This window comes from Lissotriton helveticus, chromosome 10 (genome assembly GCF_964261635.1).
Source record: "Lissotriton helveticus chromosome 10, aLisHel1.1, whole genome shotgun sequence".
Taxonomy (NCBI): domain Eukaryota; kingdom Metazoa; phylum Chordata; class Amphibia; order Caudata; family Salamandridae; genus Lissotriton; species Lissotriton helveticus.
Window position 1 is genome coordinate 72,348,971 of NC_136071.1, and position 26,607 is coordinate 72,375,577.

Here is a 26,607-nt window from a genome sequence, read left to right on the forward strand (position 1 = left end):
GTAGGGAGCCCGGGCGATTGCTGCCACAGTCCCCAAGTCTCCTTTGGGGCGTTGTCAGACCCTGACCGAGCCAATGGTCACGCTGCTCCCATGATGTTTCCTAACATAAACAGCAAGGGAGCAATGTCTGGATTGGCTGAGGAGTCGCAGGGTGGGGCTGAGGGCCGAGCTGGGTCAGGTCACTCACAAGCTTAGTTAGATGGATGCACGCCTGGATGTACAACGCTGCACCGAACATCGAGTCGATTAGTGTTCTTACTCCTTCGCTGTATCTGATTGTGAGGGAATGTGTGCATTAACCCCTCCGCTGCACTGAACATTCCGCGCTGGTGCGGAACGTTCTATTGCGTGGGCGGGGTCGCGACGTTCAACGGACGTGTGCAGCACTACCGAGGTAGTGCACGCGACGTCGGTTGAACGTGGCCAGCACTCAAGGGGTTAAATAACTTTGGCACAGTGGCACTGCCAGCATTGATCAGAGAAGTTGGTAAAGCAGTCCTAAAGGTTGATTCCCTTTTCAGCGCTGCGGCTCGGGCGATTTTGCAGCTTTGGCGAACACCATTCCGACCACAAGACAGAGCCCTTCCTCCCTCCATCTTATTCATATCTTTCCCCATTCCTCTTTTCAGACATTCCTGTTCGCCTTAAGCGATTTGAGGCGGCCTTAGACAGGGCTTTCAGTGGGATGAAAAAACTGGAGGTTCTCTCAAAGGGGCGTGGCCAATGTAATTAAGGGTGTGGCTTAAAAACACTTAAGCTAAAAAATCTGTGCTTAGCATAGTGTGACGCCCGACTTGTATTTTGCTGTTTCTGTCATTGCATCTAAATATATAATACAACAAGTAACATCATACCTACAAAAAGTCAGGACTGTTGGCTTTGTCAATGGTTGTTAGTTGCATAAGATAAATAAGCAACAACTATGGCTTGTATATAATATAGGAAAAGCTTCCACTTAATGCCCTGGTGACACTAGGACAGTGTTGCTGCTCCTGAAGAGAAGAGAAATACAGAGAGAAAATGACTTTCTTTAAAAGATTTCCCTTCTCCTACAACGCTCACCTGGCATGACGTCATGCCAAAACTTCTCCACTAATGAGAAGCGAGCAGTGTGAGCACGCGCAAATCGGTGTGCCTGCTGTCACTGCAGTTCGGAAAAAACTGACCACCTGTGCCAGGGCACAAGACAGAGCCCTAAAGAGACCCGTTTCGAGGCCTCCTTTAAAAAACTGCCGGTGCTCAGACCCGGTGAGACCCGGCCCACTTAAAGCCCTGGCCTTAGGGTGCTTGTGAGCTAAGCAATTAGCACCATGCATCTGGCCACAGCTGCTTGCTTCGGCCAGAGGCCTCTTGAGTTTAAAGCTTCATAGCGCTACTTCCTCCAGCAGGTGCTTCACACGCCCCTCAAGCCGCTGGTCCCAGAGAAGGGTGAAGTTGGAGTTTGTGGTGGGTCATCCCACTGACGTCAATGGAGATGAAGAGGAGGGTGATAAAGGTTTGCACGGTAGATGTCCTTATTAATTAATGTATTTATAGTACAGAATAAGTGCTGACAGTGAGGGTGCGTGCTGTTTCTTCAATTTACAGAGCTGCCCATTGTTGGTAGACTGGCATCCCATCATAAAGGAACCATTGTCTTTCTTTTAGCTAATCAGGGAATCTTTCCTGGTGTGTTTACAATCACTTTAAACCTTTTAACAAAGTAAGCCGCGTGAGGTTACCTTGATTTACATTGTGTGGTACACGCTGTCATTTTTTTTTGGAAGATCAACTGCTCTTGTCAGTATTTCAATAGAATGGTAAAATTGGTCTAATATTTGCGTATTTGCAAACTTAGGGGCAGATTTACAATCCCCTTGCGCCACTTTTGCGGCTCTTAGGGCAGATTTACAAGCCCCATGCGCCACTTTTAACATGGGAAAAGTGAGACAAATGTGGCACATGGGGCTTGTAAATCTGCCCCTTAGTTTTAACATGCTGCTTGTAAGATACAGCGATACAAAAGGGGATGATGGACGGAGCGTTTGAGCAAACCAAACAGTCACCCCCAGTCAACTGATCTGGGTTTAATCCATCACCATTCTTTAGCCCACTCAGCCACCCCAGTTCAGACATGGCCATATGCAAATCAGTCTGACCCTGTGCCTCATGGGAACAGTCCAGCCCGAACTGCCAAGCCATGTCTTCCCTGGACCAGAAACAAGCATCCTGGGGCCGGTTTCGGATTCATAATCCTCATCAGCCAGGCTATCTTGAATCCAGTGGCCAAGTGAGCAAGGACTCACGTCTGAGCATACCCTGCCACACTTAGGGCGAACAAAGCGATACAAAAGGGGATGATGGACGGAGCGTTTGAGCAAATCAAACACTCACCCCCAGTCAACTGATCTGGGTTTAATCCATCACCATTCTTTAGCCCACTCAGCCACCCCAGTTCAGACATGGCCATATGCAAATCAGTCTGACTCTGTGCCTCGTGGGAACAGTCCAGCCCGAACTGCCAAGCCATGTCTTCCCTGGACCGGAAACAAGCATCCTGGGACCGGTTTTGGAGTCATAATCCTCATCAGCCAGGCTATCTTGAATCCAGTGGCCAAGTGAGCAAGGGACTCACGTCTGAGCATACCCTGCCAACTTAGGGCGAACAAAGCGATACAAAAGGGGATGATGGACGGAGCGTTTGAACCAATCAAACACTCACACCCAGTCAAAGGATCTGGGTTTAATCCATCACCGTTCTTTAGCCCACTCTGCCACCCCAGTTCAGACATGGCTATATGCAAATCAGTCTGACCCTGTGCCTCATGGGAACAGTCCAGCCCGAACTGCCAAGCCATGCCTTCCCTGGACCGGAAACAAGCTTCCGAGGACCGGCTTTTAGTGGGCCGAGTCTGTCCGGGACTGAGCACCGGCAGTTATTTTCACGGGGTGTCGAAACGGGTCTCTATCGGGCTCTATTCTCGGGCCTCGCAAAGGTAGTCCGTTTTCTTTTTTTTCCTTAGACTGCAGTGAGAGCATGCACATCCATGTGCGCATGCTCATTTTGCTCACTACTGAGTAGTGGAGGTCAAGGCATGACGTTATTCCAGGTGAGCTGCGCTGTAGGAGGAAGGGAAATCCTTTAAAGAGAGCCATTTTCTCTCAGGATTTCCTTTCTCTTTTTGCAGTTAGTAGCAGCCATTGACAAAGCCGATAGTCCTGACTTGTAGGTATGATGTTACTTGTTGTATCATATATCTGGATGCAATGACAGAGACAGCAAAATACAAGTCGGGCGGCACACTATGCTAATTACAGATTTTTGGCTTATGTGGTTTTAAGCCACGCCCTTAATTACATAAGCCACGCCCCTTCGAGAGACCCTCCAGTTTTTTGATCCCACTTAAAGCCCTGGAGCTATCACTGGCAAGGCATGAGCCTGGCACTACCTGTGCCCACGGAGGGCTGCCAGCAGGCCTCTGCAGTCTGCACACAATGCACATTCACACCCTGAGTATCAATGCCCTAAGAGCATAGAGCCAAACACAGTCTCACAAGCATGTCCTGTTCTCGTCCTTGCTCCCTGATTTGTTGTGGTTACTCAAACTCTGTTATGAAGTTCTGTGGTTATACTGAATAAGCAGCTATAATTGAAATCTCTCGTTATTGATGTCATAACTACACTTTCAAAATAGTCTTATGAACCATCTTGCTTTCACAAATTTGCCTGAAAATGCACTATTTGCCAACTCTTTTTTCAAAATGTTCTCGGGGGAGAACCAACACCCGAAGCCCACCAAAAACCACTTCCTCCCAAACCTCCCTTATGATGGTTTGGTTCGCTCGCTTCACTCGTTCATCACAAGTCACTCATCCTGAACTTTTACGCTCACCACTTTCAAATGTCACCAGTCGCCACTGCAAATAAGGTATGCAAAATTATTGAGAAAGTGTGTGAAAGCCCTTAAAGATTCTACTTTGTGAGTGTTGACTATTTTCCGAAGTGGGCCCACTGCTATTCCCCTGTAAGCCCCGTCTTCCCACCCTTACCCGCAACATGCAGCCACGGAACATCTGCCATATGCAGTGGTTTAAGTGGGCGGGATCTGTCATACTCAGGGGTTTAAGTGGGCGGGATCTGTCATACGCAGTGGTTTAAGTGGGTGGGATCTATCATACGCAGTGGTTTAAGTTGGCGGGATCTGTCATACGCAGTGGTTTAAGTGGGTGGGATCTATCATATGCAGTGGTTTAAGTGGGTAGGATCTATCATACTAAGTGGTTTAAGTGGGCGGGATCTATCATATGCAGTGGTTTAAGTGGGTGGGATCTATCACATGCAGTGGTTTAAGTTGGCGGGTTCTATCATATGCATTGGTTTAAGTGGGTGGGATCTATCATACGCAGTGGTTTAAGTGGGTGGGATCTATCATATGCAGTGGTTTAAGTGGGTGGGATCTATCATATGCAGTGGTTTAAGTGGGTAGGATCTATCATACACAGTGGTTTAAGTTGGCGGGATCTATTATATGCAGTGGTTTAAATGGGCGGATCTATCATATGCAGTGGTTTAATTTGGCGGGATCTATCATACACAGTGGTTTAAGTGGGCGGGATCTGTCATACGCAGTGGTTTAAGTGGGTGGAATCTGTCATACGCAGTGGTTTAAGTGGGCGGATCTCTCATATGCATTGGTTTAAGTGGGTGGGATCTCTTGGGAGTGATGTTCCCAAACTTTTTACATTTTACACTAACAGCCACACTTCTTGTTGTTTCACCCCTAAATTGGCAGCCCCCACGCCATTGCAGCCATCATAGTTCCCATACTTTTTTAATGCACTTTATCCTCTGGCCATACATGTGGATTTCCTCTACATACAAGTTCAATCTGCGTCCCTAAATGTGAGCCGAGCCTGTTTCTTTGAATCAGAGTTTTTACAGCGCCCAGATACCCCCAGGGGTAACTAACAGTGTTGTGCTTTACTAATGCTGTTTGATTGGCTGACGGATTGATTGCGCCTGCAGAGGTTGAATTCTGCACAATCAATTCTGATAGATTGAATATGTAAAGTATATTGCTATTCAGGCCTTCAGAAGTTAAATCACAGTGTCATTTTTTGGGATGCCACAATTCAAACCAATGACTTGCAGGTTACAGAAAGCAGCAAGCACTCAACCCGCTCAGCTGTTGCACCATCAGTAGACCAAGCAAAACAGCAGAACTGACATTTAGAGAAAATGCAAGAAGTTGTAGCATCAGAATGGGATTTGAAAACTGTGATCACTTGTTGCTGGGGGGTCCCTATATGGCAGAGGTCTTCAATAGGTGGGACTCACCCCCTGAGGGCCCGTGGCTGTACTCCCAAGATGCATCTGCAACTACTTGTAAATGAAGATGGGCTGGAAGCAAGAGGCGCTTCCAGGCTGAATTCATTTACATAAAAAAATATGTGTGAACTGTGTTCTTGGGTGCCCTGTGGCAAGGCCAGGGGCCACAGAAATGGCTAAAAAGAAGAAAGTATTCTTTCAGCATTTTGTTGTTTTTTTGGGTTCAGGTAACTGCTTATAAAATAATGTGTGTACACCATGAATGAAATACATATACAAGCTAAGCGACTCAATGGGAAATGTACTCATGTACTATTAAACCTGAGTTGTCCAATGCAATCCCTGCAGATGAGTGTATGACAAGAGGTCACAGAATTAAACAATGGTGTTTGTCCCTCCTTATGCTTCAGGGCACAGGAGCCATGCCCTCATCCCACCATTTGCCTTCAAAAAGAGGCACTTCTGTCAGTGTGTACTGCTCAGGGATGGCTATTTTTGTAAAAAGGAGAGTTCAGGGGGTGGCAGGGAGGAGGCAAGCAGGGTGGCAGTAAGACAGTCAGATGAAGAGCTCAGATAATCCAAGCCCCTGGGGCCTCAGACTGATGACCCAGGAAAAAGAGGAAAGGAGGTAGATCCAATGATGGTGTCAGAGAGATTGTGCCGTGATTTAAGCGATTGCGGCATTTCGATCAGAATGTATTTTCTTGTGGGCATTTGTATCATTGGAATGATGCCATACGATTTTGGAGTACTATGATATAATTATCCTGGGACTTCAGTGACCATAATAGGATTGGAGCGTTCTGACATTTGCCCTGAGGAAGCCCTATCTAGGGCGAAACGTATTGGCTGTATTGTTCCATCATTATACCCCATGAGTGGTCCAGGAATCCATTAAAGGATCACTTTTAACATCTCTGAAGAGTCCGGACTGATTCATGAAATATTTATGTTGCCTCTCAGTGCTTTTTATAGTGTCGGAGAGATTACCCATAAAATGAGTGCACCATCTGGGATTCATTCTTTGTTTACAAACAGACAGGCACAGCTTCCCTTGAGAGATGCCCCCAGTGGTGATAGATTAAGTACAACAGAAGCTGGGCATGGGGACAGGTGTGTGAGTGGCCACTGCACCCAAGTTACGGTTGTATTATTACGCAAAATGGGACTGGGGGTCCATTTTCCTTACTAGTCAGTCAGTCAGATTTCTTTATTTCGGTTTGACAAACCATAAAAGAAGCGACCATAGGGATCATAAATTACATTTACAATTAAAAGAGCGTATCAATAAACAATGTGCAAATAAGAAATAAAAACGCTCAGTTTACATTAAAAGGATGCAGCATCAACAATATCCACAGCAGTCATGACTTGGGTCTCACTAACATAATTATTTGGGAAAAATTTCATTAATATTTATACAACTCAATTTCCAAATTGATACCCTGTGCATTAATCAATCAATCAATCAGAAACATTTGTAGAGCGTGCTACTCACCCTTGAGGGTCTCAAGGCGTTGAAGGGAGGGGGGGCACAGCTACTGCTCAAATAACCAGGTCTTGAGGCGTTTCCTGAAGGTGAGATGGTCCTGGGTCTGTCGTAGGTGCGCGGGGAGGGAGTTCCATGTCTTCGCTGCTAGGTAGGAGAATGATCTTCCTCCGGTGGTGGTTCTGTGAATCCGTGGGATGGTGGCGAGTGTGAGGCTGGTGGAGCAGAGCTGGCAGGTGGGGGTGTAGAACGAGAGGCGGTTGTTGAGGTACTAGGGCCCATGTCGTGGAGTGATTTGTGTGCGTGGGTGAGGAGCCTGAACGTGATCCTCTTGCTGACGGGGAGCCAGTGCAGGTCTCTCAGGTAGTCGGATATGTGGCTGTGGCGAGGGATTTGAGGATGAGTCGTGCGGAGGCGTTCTGTATGCGCTGGAGGCGTTTCTGAAATTTGGCTGTGGTTCCTGCGTATAGGGCGTTCCCGTAGTCCAGTCGGCTGGTGACGAGGGCCTGGGTGACCGTCTTTCTGGTTTCGGTGGCAATCCACCGGAAGATCTTTCGGAGCATGCGCAGGGTGTTGAAACATGAGGACGAGACTGGTTTGACTTGCTTGGTCATCGCGAGGGAGGAGTCCAGGATGAATCCCAGGTTGCGTGCGTGGTCCGTGGGCGTCGGTGCGGTGCCCAGCGTCGTGGGCCACCAGGAGTCGTCCCAGGCGGATGGGGATTGTCCGAGGATGAGGACCTCCGTCTTGTCCGAGTTGAGCTTCAGACGGCTGTGCTTCATCCATTCTGCGACATCTTTCATTCCGTCCTGGAAGTTGGCTTTGGCGGTGAGAGGGTCTTTGGTGAGGGAGAGTATCAGTTGGGTGTCGTCGGCGTAGGAGATGATGTTGATGTTGTGTTTGCGTGCGATGGTGGCGAGGGGGCTCATGTAGATATTGAAGAGGGTCGGGCTGAGCGAGGAGCCTTGGGTACGCCGCAGATGATCTTGGTGGCCTCAGAGTGGAAGGGAGGGAGGGGGACTCTCTGGGTTCTGTCGGAAAGGAATGATGTGATCCAGTCCAGGGCCTTTCCTTGGATCCCAGTGTTGTAGAGGCGGGTTATTAGGGTGCGGTGGCAGACGGTGTCAAAGGCTGCGTAGAGATCCAGGAGGATGAGAGCGGCTGTCTCTCCATTGTCCATCAGGGTCCTGATGTCATCGGTGGCTACGATGAGGGCGGTCTCGGTGCTGTGGTTGGCTCGAAATCCAGACAGGGATCGGTCGAGTGAGTTGTTTTCTTCAAGGAATGCAGTCAGTTGTTTATTGACGGTCTTCTTGATGACTTTAGCCGGGAAGGGGAGGAGAGAGATGGGGCGGAAGCTCTTGAGGTCTTTGGGGTCTGCTGTTGGTTTCTTCAGAAGGGCGTTGATTTCTGCGTGTTTCCAGCTGACGCGAGGGAGCTTCTGATGACGTTCTGGAGGTGGGGTGCAATGATGGTGTCCGCTTTGTTGAAGATATGATGAGGGCATGGGTAGGAGGGGGAGCCGGAGTGGATGGTGTTCATGATGCGGGTGGTGTCTTCCGTGCTGATTGGGGTCCATGCACTGAGGTTGGTGATGGGGGTCGTTGGTTTGGTGGCTGGAGGTGGAGTCAGGGATATAAAGCTGTTGTGTATATCTGTGATCTTGCGGTGGAAGAACGCGGCAAGGGAGTTGCAAAGGTCTTGCGACGGAGTGATGTTGTTGCTGCTGGCGCTGGGGCTGGAGAGCTCTTTGACGATGCTAAAGAGCTCCTAGCTGTTGTGGGAGTTGTTGTCCAGCCGCTCTTTGAATGATGTCCTTTTGGTGATGCGAATCATCTGGGGGTATTCACGGGTGGCGGTCTTGAGGGCTGTCATGTTTTCTGATGTCCGTTTGAGGCGACAAGCTTTTTCGAGGGTTCGGCATGATTTCTTTGAGATTTTGAGGGCGTCTGTGAACAATGAGGTTTTTCTGCTGCTAGTCTTGCCTGGGAGTTTCTTCAGTGGAGCGAGGTCGTCAGCGCGGTTGGTGATCCACTGTGCGAGATTGTCTGCTGCGTCGTTGGTGTCAGGGGTGGCGACAGGTGGGTTCTGGCTCAGTTATGTGGTCAGCTGGTTTGTGGTGACTTTGCTCCAGCATCTGCGGGGGATCTGTGGAGTGTGGTGGAGGGATGTGGTCTTTTCGAAGGTGAAGTGGATGCAGCTGTGGTCAGTCCAGTGTAGTCCGGCAGAGTGGCTGAAGGCGACGTGGTTGCTGGCGGAGAAGATGGGGTCGAGCGTGTGGCCAGCGAGGTGGGTGGGCGTGTCCACCACACCAGTTGCTTGAGTCCGAGGTTGGCGAGGTTGTCGAGCAGGCTGGTGGTGTTGTTGTCGTTGTTATTCTCCAGGTGGAAGTTCAGGTCCCCTAGGAGGATGTACTCTGGTGAGGCTAGGGCGTGCGGGCTCATGGAGTCGGCGATGGTGTCGCTGAATTGTGTCCGTGGGACCGGGGGTCTGTAGATGAGCGTTCCTCTGAGGGTGGTCTGGGGGTCGGTGTGGATCTGGAAGTGTAGGTGTTCGGCGGTGGTGAATGTGTCCTCGGCGTTGGTTGTGACGTTGATGGTGTTCCTGTAGATGATGGCGATTCCTCCTCCCGTATTGTTGACGCGGTCCTTCCGGGTGATTTTGTAGCCGTCTGGGATGGCTATGCCGATGTCAGGGGCCGAGGAGGCGTTCATCCAGGTTTCCGTGAGGAAGGTGACGTCTGGTGCTGTTGTATCAAGGAGTTCCCAGAGTTCGACGGCGTGTTTGTGGACGGAGCGAGTGTTGAGGAGGATGCACTTGAGGTGGTTGTTGTTGTTGTTGTTGTGTTCGGTGGGCGGGGTGTAGGTTCGGAGGTAGGTGAATTTACAGGCTTTGCAGGAGAATGGTCCGTGGGTGCGCCTTGGGGTGGCTCGGTGGCAGGCGGCAGGTCGTCCTGTGTTGAGTGCGATGAGGGTGGCGGTGTCGTACCTCAGACCGGTGTCCTGGCGGCGGCTGGGACCAGGGGTTCCGGTGCTGGGCGCGGTTCAGGCGCGGACGGGCTTGCCTTTGGCACGCCTTTGGCGGTCCAGCGGCGCACCTGCTGCGCGGCTTCGTGCGGTCTCCATATGAGGCGAAGTGGGAGGGAGGAGCAGCTGGGAGGCGGCAGCGGGGCGGCCAATGGGCGAGGGCAGGGGAACCAGGAGGGAAAGGGGGCGGGGCTGCGGGGGAGCAGCGGCGGGAAGCGGGGGGGCACAGGGGGCTGCTGGTAGCGCCCAAAGGTACAGCAATACAAAAACTAAGGAGCACAATACAATACAATACAAAAACAAGGTACAGCAATACAAAACTAAGGAGCACAATACAATACAATACAAAAAGAAGGATACAGACCAAATACAGACTACGGCGAGTACAGCGGGGGGAAGACAAGCGCAGCTACCGGATGCCAGGGGCGAACCCTCGGCAGCGGCGGAGCAAGGGCTGAGACTCGGTCAGATACGGGTAGCCGTGCGGTGTGGGGGGTTAAACCGTTAATCAAAAAAGCAAGGTGCCAAGACTAATCATAGAAACCTGGTTAATGCATAAATTGGAGTCTAAAACAATTTAAAGGATTTAGAAATGTAGAAAGGAGCATTATTTGATCAGAACAATCTTAATTGGTCAGCACAACCTATATTATCTATTCATGCCAGTTAGCCTTATGGGTTGGGCCCTCCTTCTGATCGCCCAGGATTGGCCTAGAAATTTTGCAGTGGTACAGGCGTAGAGAGGTCTGGCAACAGTAACGTTTATTTAGACCATAGGTCTTTAAACAACATAAAAACATATCACTCTATGTAAATATTCTAAAATCATTACAACATCCTCAACAAACACTCTTATAGTAGTCTGATTTCCATATGCTTCCTTTCAAATTTGCACAATACACTATACATAGACACACCCATATATAAACATAAATATGTTAAGAACAATAACATTCCTATTCTAAAATATGTTTCTAAAAGGAATGTATCAGGTAAAAATTATCTAAAATCCATATCCTTCATAGCTTCTATCTTACCTTTCAACCATCCATTTCCTTTTCCATAAAAAATCTTTTTACAGCCTTCATATACTTCACAATGGCTATTGTTATTACAAGGTTTGGCATATCTGTAAGAAGTTCGATAGCTTGTGTACGCAAAGCGCCACCGTATTTTAAAAAGATGGGGCGTAAGAACTGGTTCCATAATGCAAAACATTTTAGGCAGTCCATTAAAATATGTAAATTAGCACATTTTGTGCCCAGCCTACATATACATTTACCACCAGGTCGCATCATTTCTGTTTTTATTCTCCCATCAGTCATACAAGGATTGATGCTGATTCTCAATCTTTGTGCTTCTGATCTAAGCCATTGATTAGGTAATTTATCCAGATAAGGGTACCAAATTTCTTTCTCCCAACTATTCATCATGAATTTCACAAATTCTTTCTTTCTCAGATACTCCATGTATTTTCCTTACTAGCATTAAGGCCCAGGTCACCCTTGCTGCACACAGACCTGGGCCCAACGAAGAGTGGGGGTAAGATGTGTGGCTTGCTTTAACACAAAGGTGGAAATAGTCTGCTTTGTGCCTCAGGGCTAGGCCCGGTGGCCCAGTGGAGAGGACAGTGAATACAGCCTGCTTAGCCAGTAAACCCACTGGAGTGACCAACCTGAGATCCTGTTAGAAGCGGGAACGCTGAACGATGCCTGATCTCTGATGCCCGACCGCGCTCTCCTGATCAAGCGTTGGATACACTTAATCTGAGACAACCCCAAGGGGACTGGGTGGAAAGGGGGTGAAAGAGAAGATATGACAAGTGCGTCTTCAAGTGTTGGCACCACTGCGTTGCTTCACACTGCTCTGCTCGGTGATGTCTCACACTGCTCTTAATGTACTGCCTCTATTCCCTTTGATTACATCTCCTGGGCATATGACAGCACGGATAAAAGACAACGTTTACAACACCTCCCCACCACTAGACACTGCTTATCTTTTATGTCCATACCCTCACCCCCCCCCCCCCCGCCCGCAATAACTTGTTTTTCCTTTGAGCCTCTCTTAGTTGGTGGGTAGAGTATAAATGTCTAACCTCAAAGACTTTTCGAATGTAGAACCGAGCTCTGGACTGGTACTTTAGAGTTTGCCCAAATGCATCTTAACCCCTTGCATGCTGGTGACGAACCCCAGCCGTCACGCTCCGCGGTGCTCGTGTGCTGATGACGGCTGGGGTTCGTCACGGCCCCGCCCTGTTCGTTTGTTTACCGCACAGCGGCTGAAACGGGCCAGCAGCGAAGGGGTTAATCTCTGAGTGCCTAGAACCTTGCACTCTCAATTGGCGCATATTGGTGCCCTCTTCTTGAGCATCATTATCTTTTATATCGGGAGAGCTCCATTTCATGAGTTGTGGCCATATCATGGCTGGGTGTTATTTTACAAAGCTGTAGAGCAGGGTGGGAGAATATTGATCTTTGGTCGTGTGAAGGAACTCTACGATAACGTACACCATTACCAGACTTTATGTGGATATGAAACACTGGATCACAAGATCTACACTTGGTGTCTAATGCATGGTGGATGCATAATAACCACCCCTCTTGCTAGCCCATGGGCGTGGCTGCTCTTCAGAATAAAAGCCGTGCACATTTGGGAAGTAAATACACCACAGTCCACAGAGGCCCCGCACAGTCCACAAAGTCCCGTGGCAGCACGGCACCAAGGGCCTTAGGAGACTCCTGTGAGAAGTGAGTCCAGGCAGGAGAGGCAAGTTTGAAGCTGCTCTACCCACGGACACTGGGAAGCATCCTCGCCTTGTCCACCGGAGCCTGAGCGCCTTCAAGAAGGTCTCCGAAGTGGCCACCACCACTGCTCCAGATGCTCTCTGAATAAACTGTGTAAATAGTCTCCAACACTTGAGACCAGGCCGGTCCGAACTACACCGCTGAGGAGGCCGCGCGGTGCTCACATGCTCGTGACAGAACCGCTCCGTCACGAGCCTCGGGTGGGCTGTGCTTGTGACGGAGCGGTTCCATCACGGCCCGCCCGTTCAATAGATCATAATCAGCGCCGTGCAGGTGCGCCGAGCGGACCGTGACGGAACGGCTCCGTTACCAGCACAGCCCACCCGAGGCTAGTGACGGAGCGGTTCCGTCACGAGCATGGGAGGGGTTAAACACCCACCCATCACAAGCATCACCGGTCAGGTGACCCTGGTAATAAAAGGGGCCGGACGCACGTGCCCTGGGCCAGTCAACCAAGTATCTTTACTGCCTCTCTGCCACCTATTTTAGTAGCATGTGGGCCCAGGGTTCACATCATCACAGGGACTTGCTTTATTTTGATTATGACTACATTGTAGCAGTTTGTAAAGAGCAGAAAAAAACAATTGATTTTCCAAGGAGGAGACCTTTATTGAGCCAAAGTAAGATTTCTTTCAGATTGTCGTCAGTTGCTGCTTAAGCCACCACCTCATCAGCCTGAAAACAGGCTGTGTTCTTGTGAAATAAAACCAAAAGTGGCTACAAAATGTATGTACACATGATCTGTGCAAGATAACTTTTTTTTGCCTTTGATTAAAACAAAATTGCCTTTTTGTCTGACTGACACCAAATTCCCCGTCCCTTTTCGTTGTAGCATGTACTTATCGGCATGTTTCTTTGCTTTTTTTACCAAGTCAATCTTTTTCCATCTGCTTGGTTGTTGTCTTTCTCAGATGCTGGGGCGTCAAGTGCATAATTTAGAGAGTTGCCAACAAGATGACCCTCAAAGAGGGGCAATGCCTTATAAATATCACAAACTGAGTAATTTCCCAATGTCAAAGTTAGAATTTCATTCTACCAATTAAAATGACTCTATCCCATTGGCAGTGTCTGCCTCTTTCGCTACCTGATTCACTCTGTCACAGTGGCAAGAGTATCCACAAACCTAGGGGCAGATTTACTTACAATTCACGCAACGCAGGACAGCCAGCAAAGATGCTGCAGTGTGCTGCGTGACAGGGAGAGAGGAAATGTTGTGCCATGCCTACTAAGATATGGCCCATTTCTGCTGCCTCCCAACGCTTGCACACTGTGGGCCCGATTCACAGAACTAACTTAAGACAAAATCCTAAACTTACTACTTATGGTATTCACAGAAGTTAGGATTTTATCTTAAGTTTCTCTTAAGACAGACTTAAGACAAAATCCTAACTTAAGTCTGTCTTAAGTCTGTCTTAAGACAAACTTAAGACAAAATCCTAACTTAAGTCTGTCTTAAGTCTGTCTTAAGACAGACTTAAGACAAAATCCTAACTTAAGTCTGTCTTAAGTCTGTCTTAAGACAAACTTAAGACGAAATCCTAACTTCTGTGAATACTAAAAGTAGTAAGTTTAGGATTTTGTCTTAAGTTAGTTCTGTGAATCGGGCCCTGTGTGCTGCCTAAGTGCAACGCTGGTACCCTTGGACCATGGTGCAAGGGTGCCTGTGTTACAGACAGGATTGTTTTTGTACAGGAAGGCACATCTTCTTGCATAAAAACCAATCCGTAAAGGCATTTTTCCCTTTTATGTGTGCTACAGAACGCAGCACTCATAGAAAGAGGAAGTAATGGGAAGAAATAAAAACATTTCTCGTCGTTGCGCCTCCGTCCGGTAAGCCTTGCATTACATTTTGAGACAAATCCCATGCAAATCTGATTTGCATGGTTTTGCAAACTTAAAATAACATTTTGCGTAGAGGCTGCGACAAAAAAGTGGCACATACACGATGCAAGATGTTAGTAAATCTGTCCCCTTGTGCCTTCTCTGGCTCAATGCAAGAATTTGGTATCAAGTGCTAACAACACTGGGGGGAAGATTTCCTATGATTTTGTGTATGGATTGCATCACTATTTTTGGCATTTACTAAGCCACACAAATCCACATTGCTTGGTTTACTAAATAGAAAGTAACGCAACGCATCCCATAGCCCTACCTCACTTTGCCTAGGGTAGGCGTTACATGGGCGGTGCATTGGTGTACCCATGCATTTGGACACAAACTCAGATTCACAAAGACTTGTACACCTTGGTATGTGCCAAAATTGTGTGCCAACCCGGCAGAATATCTTTATTTCTCGTCATTATTTTCTCTCTCCATGTGTACTGCATTCTGCAGCACACAAAGAAACCGGACTATGCCTCAAAGGATTGTTTTGTGCAGAAAGGTGTCTCTTCCTGCATAAAACAATCTGGCCTGTAACAAACTCACCCCTGCACCATGGTACAGGGGTGTCCTCGTTGGCGCTAGTCAGCCTCTAGTGCACCAACACACGACGAGAGCTGAAGAGCATCAGATCTTAGTAGATTTAGGGCCATATGTAGGAAGCCTAATTGCGCTCAAAAATGCTGAAATTCGCAGAATTTCAGCATTTGCGATCGCAATTAGGGCAGTGTGCTATGTAGCACACAAAAACCAACATGCAAAATAAGGTATCGCACAATTTGCGATTCCTTATATTGCTATTGCATTTAAGGAATCGCAAATTGCGATTCCTTAAATGCAATGTAGGAAGCACCCAAGTTGAGCGACTTTTGGCTTAAGGAATCGCAAAATACCACCAACTTCAGGTTGGTGGTATTTTGCAATTTTTTTGAAAAATGCACTTTTTGGCATTTTTCAAAGTGCCATGTGGGTCACATACATGCCCTTAGGGCATGCATGTGGGCCACATGTGCACACATGTCAATTTCAGGGGTGCAAAAGGGTGACACCCTTACAACCCTGAAATTGCATTCTCAATTTGCGATTCTCCAATTGAGAATCGCAAATTGAGAATGTCTTCCCACTCATTCCTATGGGCCTTCTAGCCCATAGGAATGAATGAGAAGGTATTCCTTATTTGCGAATCGCAATTTACGATTTGCAAATAAGGAAAAAGTGGGATTCACAATAAAATTTGCTAATCCTACCTACATTTCGTTTTGCAATTCTCTAATTGCGATTGCCTAAAAATCCCAATTTGAGAATCGCAAAATGAAAATTACCTACATATGCCCCATGGTGTTTTCAGCTCTCTCACAATCACGCAACGCAACGCAACACAACAAAGGGCCTTGCTGCACTCCGTTGAGCGAATTCTAATTAAATCTACCCCTGGATTTTGAGGTACACTTCTTTTGTGAGATATGCACAGCATTGCTTTGTAGTTTCAAATGAATTTTATATGATAATTCTTCAGTATTACATTTTCCCAATTTTATTTCATATTATTCATGTCTTCGTTCTTATACACTTTTTGAAATGTTTTTCACCAATTTTTTTTTAATTAACATCTTCAGGAGATATTATTAGAGCCACTGGAATTATGCGGCAAGGAGGGCTTAATTATAGCATTGGTTCCACCTCCTTAGTAGCAGCTTAACACCAAAATATAGCAATAGGCAACAGAAAGGTGACTAGTCAACCTTTTCAAAGGGCCTTCCACTGCACGGAAACAAGTGTTGCTGCGTTTTAAGTCACTTTTGAAACATTTGAGCTGGAAAAGTTTTGGGGGCAGCTCATGCAGCAAATGATGGATTATGTGGCAAATGTAGCAAATCTACAATAATGCGAAAATGCCACAGCCGCACAATCACATAATTCCATTGTCCATGTTTATAATGTATTGTTTTGTTTATTCATTTACACTTGAAAATTTACAAAGCTGCACAATTAACATTAAGTTTTAAGATATAATTTGACTCGTTTTCTTGAAAGAAATTTGCAAAAAATATTCCGGACTGAAGATTTGAATAACATGATGAACAACTTAAAGGTTGACGTAGAAAGAGGTGCATTAACTGTGAGACCAAGACAATACATTTGAGAGTATGGTGATAAATGTGAATGAGTGGAAGGAATGTGAGGCATTCAGGAAAATACTACAATAAATATGACATATTACTGTCATTTGTATAAGACAGTGTCGTGAAAATATGATGGAGTAATGTAAATGAAAAAGGGTGTATCAATCAATATAATCATGTAATAAATAAGACAGTGATGTGAAAATAGAAAAGGGTATTGTAAATATTGAAAGCATTGTCAAAAGGTGTTGTAATGTATTTGAGAATGGCCTTTGATTTCATGTGCATGTTAGAATTATTATGAGAAAGTGCTGAATTGAATATGTGACAGTATAAAAATATGAGTTTTGTAAGAAATATGTAACAGAAAGAAGTGTGTGGAGAGCTGCAAAAGAACAGAGACATTATAGTTCCAAAACTATAAAATATTATGAAATAAATATTAGAAAGTATAAAAAATACTTCAAGCTTTCTATTTGTGAGATACGGCAAAATGTTATGCTTTGTTAAGTCACTTTACAAGTACAAATTCATGTTTTGTACAACACAAAGTCTAATTTGTACCTATGTATCTCAATTCACTAAAACAGCACAAATACCGCTATTGGGTTACTCTTAGCTTTGGAGCAGATTTAAGTCTTTCTGTCTTTTTACAAAGAATTATTGGGTTACACCTAGGAAGCACCTAGTACCGAAACTTTCGAGGAATAACAACATGTTAACATTGGAACATCTGGGAATGGAACAGATGTGTCTGAATGACTGAGGAACAAGGCAGTTCTGGGACCTTTCTGACTATTTCCTCAACAAAGCGCTATTCATAAGCCAGTGCATTTCAAAACAATTAAGAAAAATAATTTTCAATTGAAAAAATGGAATAAATAAGTGTGTTTTTCTTGTCTAAATGTTTTTCTTTTCTTCCTCCCAAGTTTGGGGTGGCTCCCTCTTTACCAGGAGTACATCTATGACCTTATTCAGGGTTCAGGCCCACTACATTCCCTCCACTATATTGCCTGACATACATTGGCAAAATATAGGTTACATAAAATAGGTTAAGTGAAGGGATTATTCAAGTAAACATCTTCATTCATTTCCAATCTTTATTTCGACCAATTGGTCATAAAAGATGCACATAGGTTAAAAATCACATACAATCTGTCACATTTGATAGAACATCAGTGCAAGATTTAAAAATCCACATCAAACATTATTAACATTGTTAAAAATGAGCAATTCTACAAACTACCCAGCATTTTTTAAAAGACGATTACGCGTATACCATACATTTGTAAAGAATTTGGCAAGCGCAAAAACAGTTGGGCCGGAAACATCACATTTTAAAATCCTGTACATAGGGATATATTCCCTACCACCCAAGTTCTTAATCAGAGGCAGCAGCCAGTACTTTCTGGCTGCCTTATATGCTGGGCAAAAAAAGATCACATGCAAGTCATTTTCCTCTTTGTCAACACAAAGAGGGCAATGCTTGGTGGAAGGGACTTGCGACCAGGTGCTAGAAAAGGAACGCAAAGGCAGTGTACCGTATCTCCACTGGAGAAATAACTTTCTAGTGAGTACGGGATATATGGGATCAAAAGCCTTTTCGAATGCGTAGAGGTCCTTATTTTGCAGGAATTTGGAAGAAAGGGATCCCTCTGTCTGGGTAGCTAAGGCCCTTACCCTTTTGTGTTCATGATACAGATTCGCCAGAAATCTCTTAGAGATTCTAGGTGCTGTATCTGCTGGTTTAGTCCACAGTTCGGGGAGCCCCAGATCTGTGCAGGTGGACTGGATATTTTGGACCCAGGGGATACTGAGCGCCTTAGGGTGTTGTAATAGTTCGACCAGTTCCGCCCTATAGTCGGTGAGATCGTCGCTGCTCCAAAGCCTGCGCCAGAAGGCAATGGGTCTTAGACTTATCTCGTCGGCGAGAGGCCGTAGCCCAAGATCAAGCCTCAAAGGGAGAAGTGGGGTGCTAGGGGGAAGTGCGGTAATTTGTCTTATGAATCTGTTTTCCGTGGATGACAGATTCCGACATGGAGTGTGGCCCCACAGTTCAGCCCCATACAGGATCGCCCCCCTGGCCTGTGCCTTATATATCTGAATTAGGGCCCCCAATGGGCGATAGGTCAAACCAGTCATCATCCGGGAGATCCCCCCGGCAATTTGTACTAGTTTAAGGTTAGCCCTAGTTTGGTGGGTCCCCCAGGTCATGTTTTCGTTGAGTGTCACGCCGAGGTATTCAAACGTGGCTACTCTTTCCAGCCGTGCTGCTCCCAGCAGGGGATTCGGGCGCTGTTTGGGGCTTGGATTCAATACCATATATTTGGTTTTTGTGGCATTGATTTCCAGTCCTCTGTCCTGACAGAAGGCCACAAAGGCATCCAGTATCCTTTGGATGCCCATGGGAGTTTTAGATACCAACAGCGTGTCGTCCGCAAACATTATTGCGGGCACACTGTTGCCATTTAGCTTGGGGGCATCTATGTAGTCGGTGGCGTTCAGATGAGCGATTACCCCGTTGACAAAGAGGCAAAACAGGGTCGGCGCCAGCACACAGCCCTGTCTTACCCCTCTGCCCACGGGGAATCTATCAGTCAGCTCCCCCGACCTCCCACACCTCACCTGGGCATAGTTGTTATGGTGCAGCCTCTGCAAGGTCAATAAAATATCTGGTGGGACGCCCATCCCTGCCAGAGTGGCCCAGAGTTTTCCCCTGGGCACGAGGTCGAAGGCGGCACGTAGGTCCACGAAAATCGTGTACAAACTGCCGCCCTCGAACCTCACTGTCTTCCAATAGACCAAGTTCAATCTAAAGACCTGGTCCACAGTCGATACCCCTTTCCTAAAGCCTGCCTGGTATGGACTGAGGGCGCCTACCTCCTCAATCCATTCCTGAAGCCTATTCAGGAGAACCCTGCCGAATAGCTTCTGCGCTACATCTATCAGGCTAATCGGTCTGTAGTTGGCTGGGAGGAGGGGGGATCCCTTTTTGTATATCGGGACCACCTCTGCCCCCAGCCAGGTACTAGGGATTTCCATCCCACCGAGGATACCATTAAAAAGAGCAACGAGGTAGGGCGCCCAGACGGTAGGCTCCTGCTTGTACAGGTCTCCCGGTAGCCCATCCAGCCCAGGGGCCTTCCCCGAAGCCAGGCCTGAAATAGCAGCAGTGACCTCGCTCAGTGTTATTTGATCCACCTGAGAGCCCCGCCTCTCCAGTTCAACTGTCACAGGAAGTTCTCCGGACTCAGCGCTATATAAGGACTGGAAGTGGGCCTGCCACACTCCAGGAGCTATGTTAGGCTCCACTGCCGAATGTAAACTCCCTGATCCCCCGTTCACCATTCTCCAGAACAGGCGTTGGTCTTGCACTGCTAGGGCCTTAGTGAGCTCTTCCCACTGGTTCTCCTCCCATTCTATTTTAGCCTGGGCGAGAAGTTTCTTGTAGGTTTGCCTACATTGCTTAAGGCGTTCCCCTCCCTTGCCCTCCTTTATTACTCCAAGGAGTTCTGTTTTGGCCCGTCTACAGGCCACATTGTACCATTGAGTTTTGCCTTGGCACCTCTCTCTTGGCTTTCGTGCCTTACATGTGAAGTGGGGTGCTGCAACTTTTATAAGTTCCTTGTGGGCATCAAATAATTTACTCCTTATGTCTATTTTGCTTGCCACACTATCAAGTTCCCCCACAATTTTCAGGATGGGGGTAATCTCTGCATAGAGCAGTGGGAGTTTGTCCTTTTTTGTGACCAGATGCTCCCACCTAATTCTTCTCCTACTGTTATCTATGAGGAGCGTGGGGTAGTTCCCTTCTTCCTGGGTCACTAAGCCCTGAGGTGCTGGATGAACAAGGTCTAACTCAAGGGCATTGTGGTCACTATCCAGCCTATCTGTTACCCTAAAATCCTGTATAGTTGACCACCTTGCCAATTGGACCAGAACATAGTCCAAGTGTGACTCGCTTCCCCGGCGGTTATAGGTATTTTTACCTGGTATGTCCGAGTTAACTCTCCCATTACACGCTCTAAGTCCATACCTTAAGGTGAGGGCAGTGATTTGCAACGCCAATGGGGTCCAAGCTTTCGGAGATGGGACGTCAACCCCTGGTACTGCCCACCTAGCTTCTTCATCTGATAAGAACCCTTCCTGGAGGCCGGGGAGTGGCTCAAAGTGAGAATTAAAGTCCCCACCCACCACATAGTATGAATCAGTCGACAGTTCAGATAAAAAGTTCGAAAGTTCATTAAAAGTCGGTGATTCTTTTGCCTTTCCCGTCGGCCTGGAGTAGATGTTAACCAGCAAGAGGTTGGCTTTATTTGGCCATGTTAGTGAGACCGCCAGGATGTCATCAGAGTTGCATGGGAGCCGTGATGCCACACAGCCCAGGTGAGCAGCAACCCATATCGCAAGGCCCCCTGAAGGGCGGCCTTTGCCCTCCCACCTAGCTGGAATAAAGAATGATGTGTAGCCTTGGTGTCCATGGTCCTCTCTGGCCCAGGTTTCCTGGAACATGCATATATCGCCAGTTTCTATATACTTTTCCCAGGTCGGCTCTTCCAATTTGTTTACTAGTCCCGCGATGTTCCAGGAGATTATCCTCAGGTGTTCAGAAGTGGGAGATGTCAAGACACAAGGGTTGGAAGAGGTAGGTCCTGGGTCCTCTTGTATTGCCGGGCCTGGAGCGGGGGCGGCATCAGTTACATGTGGCACCATAGATCCCCTCTCCCCCTCACCCACAGGGAGGGGAACCAAAGATGTCCCCTCTGCAGCAACTACTCCATCAGTGGCTTGGTAAGAGAATTCGGTTCTGCCGTGATCTATGGCGAGTAGATCATTCAGTGGGCCCAAACTTGGGCCGGAGGACAGAATGAAATTCTCCAACGGCCCACGGGAACCCAAAACCCCTGGTGCTATCCTGCAAGCAGTAAGTCAGTCGACCCCATCCAAGCCGTCCAGGCAGTTGAAGCGATTGAAATCCCAGAAAGGTGTATCCGGTGGTTGCAAATACGGGCGTTGTACAGGGCCTTTGTGCTTGCGTCTCTGTTCCACCCTTGTCCAGTCATCATATATTGGGGCCTGGCGTTTAGGGATCGGGGGGAAGAAAAAGGATACTGCGAGGGTCTGTATGGTGGAATCCAGGGATCGGTTCGTTCCTCTGCAAATGTGTCGAACCGTGCCTGGATCCTTGAAAGTTACCAAGATACAATCCCCCACTATAGTTTTCCTGGTCTTCCCTAGCCATGGAACCCTTCTCACCATGATGATTTCATTATTATACTGGGGAGGCAAGGGTCGGTTCCAGTTGAGCCATTTGATTACCTTTTTCTTAAGAGACTGGTAATCCTCATTTTCCCCTGATCTTAAGTGAGGGGCACCCGCTAGAACCGCCGTTAATCTATTGGCCTCAGGTGGAAGGTCTGGCCTCCGTGGTCTGGGAGTTGGACAAACGGGCGTGAGTGGGGGAACATTGACCTGTCCTTGATGCGTTCCAGAGGACTCTATTTGTAAGCTATGTGGGATTAAATCCACAGGATGAGTGGGTCTGGAGCTTTGGTTGTTGTGCTGTGCCTGGAATTGAATGGCCATAAGGGGTTGCAGTGGGGGAGCAGATGGTGTGCCTCTTGGTGGAGCTCTATTAGCATTATTTGCGACATCTTCTTTAGGAGGTTCCTCAGCCGCGGGAGGGTTTTCCACTGACTTTGTCTGCTTGCTTACTAGAGTGCTCAGGGTGGTGAGAGAAGTTTCTAGTAAGGTGAGCCTAATCTCGACTTTTTTTAAGCTATCGGTGATCGGCTGCAGAAGGGAACGGAGTAGAAATTCAATGTTCCCTTTAGCATAGAGTGGATTGTTTGGATTTGGCGTAGTACCCTCTTGTTCTTTGGTAATGGCAGTGGTACCAGTATTTGAGGGTTTAGAAAGAGGCACTATCTCCGTTTGCTTCCCCTGAAGAACACTATTTTGCAATTTCTTGCCAAAATCCAGGTGGGATATTTTAGGTTTCCCCCGCCCCCCCGTTGTTTTCCGAGCACGTTTACTGGGTGGGGGCCTATGTAACTCCACCACTACATTTATTTTGGGCTTGCTCTTATTGGCCAATTGGATAGGTGGAATTTGGGTTAGCAGGTTGACAGGAGAATTCGAAGTCCCTAGGGGAACTGGCTCTATGTTTTGTACAAGCGCTATCCCTGGAGTGGGGGGGATTTCCCTTAGTAGGACAGGGAAGTCCTCTAATGTCGAATTATTTATACTGCTAGATAGCACGCCTCCCTCTTGAGTGTTGGGGAAGGGGCTGATGTCGATCAAGGACCTGTTTTTCATGGATTCAATGGAGCGCCTGCGCTCCGCCCTGCGTTTCTCAAGTGAACCGTCCATAAACACCTCACCTTTATTAGGTTTGAAATAATTGTCCAAAGTCCCGGAGCTGGCGGCTCCATCCCTTGAGGGGGTTTCCCGGTGTGTAGGCGAGGACATTACCTTGGTTATGTCACGGGAAGGAGTCACGAGAGAGGGCCCAGCCCGGCCTCCTTCGGCCACTGACGGCCTAGGACGGTCCCGCCCTTGTCCCGGGCTTCTCCCGGCGCCCTCCCGCGCGCTCCCGCGCAGCTGGGCAGTTGGCTCAGTAAGTACTGACTGAAGGTAAGGGGGAGGAGCCGTTGCCGGTCAGGTGGGGCTGGGCGGGGCGGTCAGGGAGAGCAGGCCAGCTGGAAACGGCCAGGGCAACCCGGGACTCCTGGGATACTGAGTCCGGGTTGCTGCTCGCAGCCCTGTCACACACTCACCGCCCAGCAGCAGAGGAGAAAGCACAGCCTCGGAATGCCCCTTCCAGCGACGTGGGACCCGCGAAGCGGGTTCCACTAGGTGTGATTGAAGGTCCGTGGACAGGCAGCAAAGTGGCGTCAGCAGTGAGGAAAACAGCGTCCGTGTGAGTAAACATAAAAACAGGTTAAAGGAAAAATTGTAATAAAAAATCTAGATTGGGGGCCTCCCGACACAGAGGAAGAGGTAATGGAGGGTAATGTGGTGGAAGGGGAGTACTGTCAGGTGATGTAGTGACAGGGGATGTTGTAACATACAGATGTTTTCAGAGATTAGAACTACCTACGAAGTTTTATGTATGTATAGGGGCTTGGGAATCTGTACGTCTACATCAACTTTTGCAGTTGTTATCACCCAGAAACACCCGCAGCATTCCCCTTTAAGGTACGTTAATAACACAGATGTTAAATCTTGCTGGTTTAAGTTAGATCTATATGTAAATCCATTTACAAGTGAAAATTCACATACTTTTTGTGAAAAACACTATTGATGGTGCACTCGGGCGCGCGCTGTCGTCTCTGCAGTGCATGTGTGCAGGATGCAGACAGCTTTGAGAATCCGGCCCTGATGCTGTACCTGACGCTGCAGGAAACTCGATTCTTACGTGTAAGCAAAGCACAGTGGCCTCATTTATGAAGGCCTTGCGCCGCTGGTGCGTCACTTTTTCCCATGTTAAAAGTGACGCACCGGCGGCGCAAGGCCTTCATAAATAAGGCCCAGTATGTGTGGCTCCCTTAGAAACCTCACAGGCAGTTGTAGGCAAGCGTCCTTCACATACAAAGCTCCCACAGTAGAGCGTGCAAAGGATAAAAAACTTTGCTGTCAGCAAAAGAAATTAGCAAAACCCGAGCTGCGGGGGGGGGGGGGGTGCATCTATTACTTAAATAACACCGCCGACGGCTGCAATGCAAGCTTCCCTCATGCACAAAGCTGCTGTGCTTAATTTGTAAAATAATAATATTATTAGGTTGTTCAGGGCCCAAACCTGTTCTTAAAAGGCCGTTTCGGAGCTGCCCGGTGACAATACCAAGCCCCCCTAGTCTTGAGTCGATGTCGTGCCTCTCTCTTTCACCACCCTGCACCCCATTTCTCTTCATATCACTGTAGCAGGTTATTTTTAAACCACCTGCCACCACCGGCACAAATTAAGCCCTGCAATATCTGGCACGGCACACGTTCGTCCATCAAGGAGCTCACCTCGCACGCACCCCGCCAGCAGCAGGGCGGCCAGAAGCAGGGGTACCCCGGCAGTCATGGCTGGGTGAACCGAGGGCTGTCGCTGCTCTCCTGCCCTCGCCTCAGCAGCAATGACTGGGGACGCGCGAGGTAACCTAGAGGCGGCGGGTGGGCGGGGCTAGTCACCCTGCTAGTGATCCTTTATCTGGCCTTTGTTGGCCCTCCGCCCGCTGGCAGGGGGCATTGTCCGTCCGACCACAGGCAGGGAAAGGGGAAAAGCTTCCCCGCTGGGACCGCCTCCCCTTCCCTCCCCGGGTAAAGCTAGAACCAACCATGTGCCCGAAATTGCGCAAATTCGCCCGAATTCTGCTCAACAAGTTTAAAATAAGATCTCAGCAAAAAAGAGGAGATTCATAAAAAGCGGAAGGTGCCGCGGGGAACGCCCTGCTGAGCAAAGCAACTCAGGGGGCAGCTGAAACTGGAACTCGGGGATAGATAGCTCGGTGCGTTTTGTGCCTGTTGCTGGGCTATGTCAGCGTTCTGCAAGTCATGAGTAGGTATGACTCCCATGAAAAGCAAACACAGCCTCGCTTCATTCTCAGAAAGAATGCCAACCATTGAGGTGGTTACAGCACCTAGGGTGACCAACTGGCATTGGTGCAAATTCAGGACGGTGAGTGTAAAAATTCAGGACAAAGGGTCAAAATTCAGGACACAAATTCAGGACAGGAGGTCAAAATTCAGGACAAAACTTCAGGACAATAGGTAAGTTTTACAGACACATCAGAGGTCGCACAATAGTATATAATTAAGCCCAGCCATTTCCAAACATATTCAACCATTTGCAAACCTATCCATCATGTATCCTTCCATCTATCATTTCACTCATCCATCCCTTCATCCATCCCTTCATCCATCCTTTCACTCATCCATCCATTATCCATCCATCCACCCTTTCACCCTATCCATCTGTACACTTATCCATCCACTCTTCATCCCATCCATCCATCCATTCACTCATCCATCCAGCCATTTACCCTTTCACCAATCGAGCCATCCTTTCACTTACTAATCCTTCCACCCATCTACTCTTTTAGTCATCCATCCATCCTCCCTTTCTCTCTCCATTGACCCTTTCACTTAGCCATCCTTCCTTCCATCCATCCATCCACCCACCCATCCATCTACTCATCCACTCATGAATCCATCCATTGGCCCTATTACTCATCCATCTATCATTTCACTCCTTCACACATCTATTCATCCTTTTGTCCATCTACCCTCCATTTCACTCACTCATCCATCCTTACATCCACCCTTTCACTCATATGAACATTCATTCACCCTTGTACTTATCAATTCATCAACCCATCCATCATTTCACTCATCCACCCACCCACCCATCATCAACCCAACCATCCACCCACCCACCCACCCACCATCCACCCACCCACTCATCCATCCTTTCACCCACCCACCATCCACCCACCCACTCATCCATCCTTTCGCCCACCCATCATCCATCCATCCATCTTTTCACCCACCCACTCATCATCCATCCATCCATCCTCCCCCTCATCATCCATCCATCCATACTTCCCCTCATCATCCATCCTTCCTTCCACTCATCCATCTATCCTTCCACTCATCCATCCATCCTTCCACTCATCCATCCATCCTTCCCCTCATCCATCCATCCTTCCCCTCATCCATCCTTCCTTTCATCCATCATCCATCCTTTCCCTCACCCATCCATCCATCCATCCTTCCCCTCCATCCATCCCCTCATCCATCCATCCTTCCTTCCCCTCATCCATCCATTCTTCCCCTCATCCACCCATCCATCCATCCTTCCCCTCACCCATCCATCCTTCCTTCCCCTCATCCATCCATCCTTCCCCTCATCCATCCTTCCCCTCCATCCATCCCCTCATCCATCCATCCTTCCTTCCCCTCATCCATCCATTCTTCCCCTCATCCATCC

General features: G+C 47.9%; 1 protein-coding gene across 1 annotated transcript in view; it reads right to left on the reverse strand.

The window, feature by feature from the left end:
• Positions 1-24,794, reverse strand: part of CFP (complement factor properdin) — a 137,637-nt gene extending 112,843 nt beyond the window's left edge. The window contains exon 1 of the mRNA XM_078664778.1: positions 24,645-24,794. Within this exon, the coding sequence (XP_078520904.1) occupies positions 24,645-24,702 (58 nt within the window). The 5' untranslated portion in view covers positions 24,703-24,794. The remainder of the gene's footprint in view (positions 1-24,644) is intronic.
• Between the last annotated feature and the right edge of the window lie 1,813 nt (positions 24,795-26,607).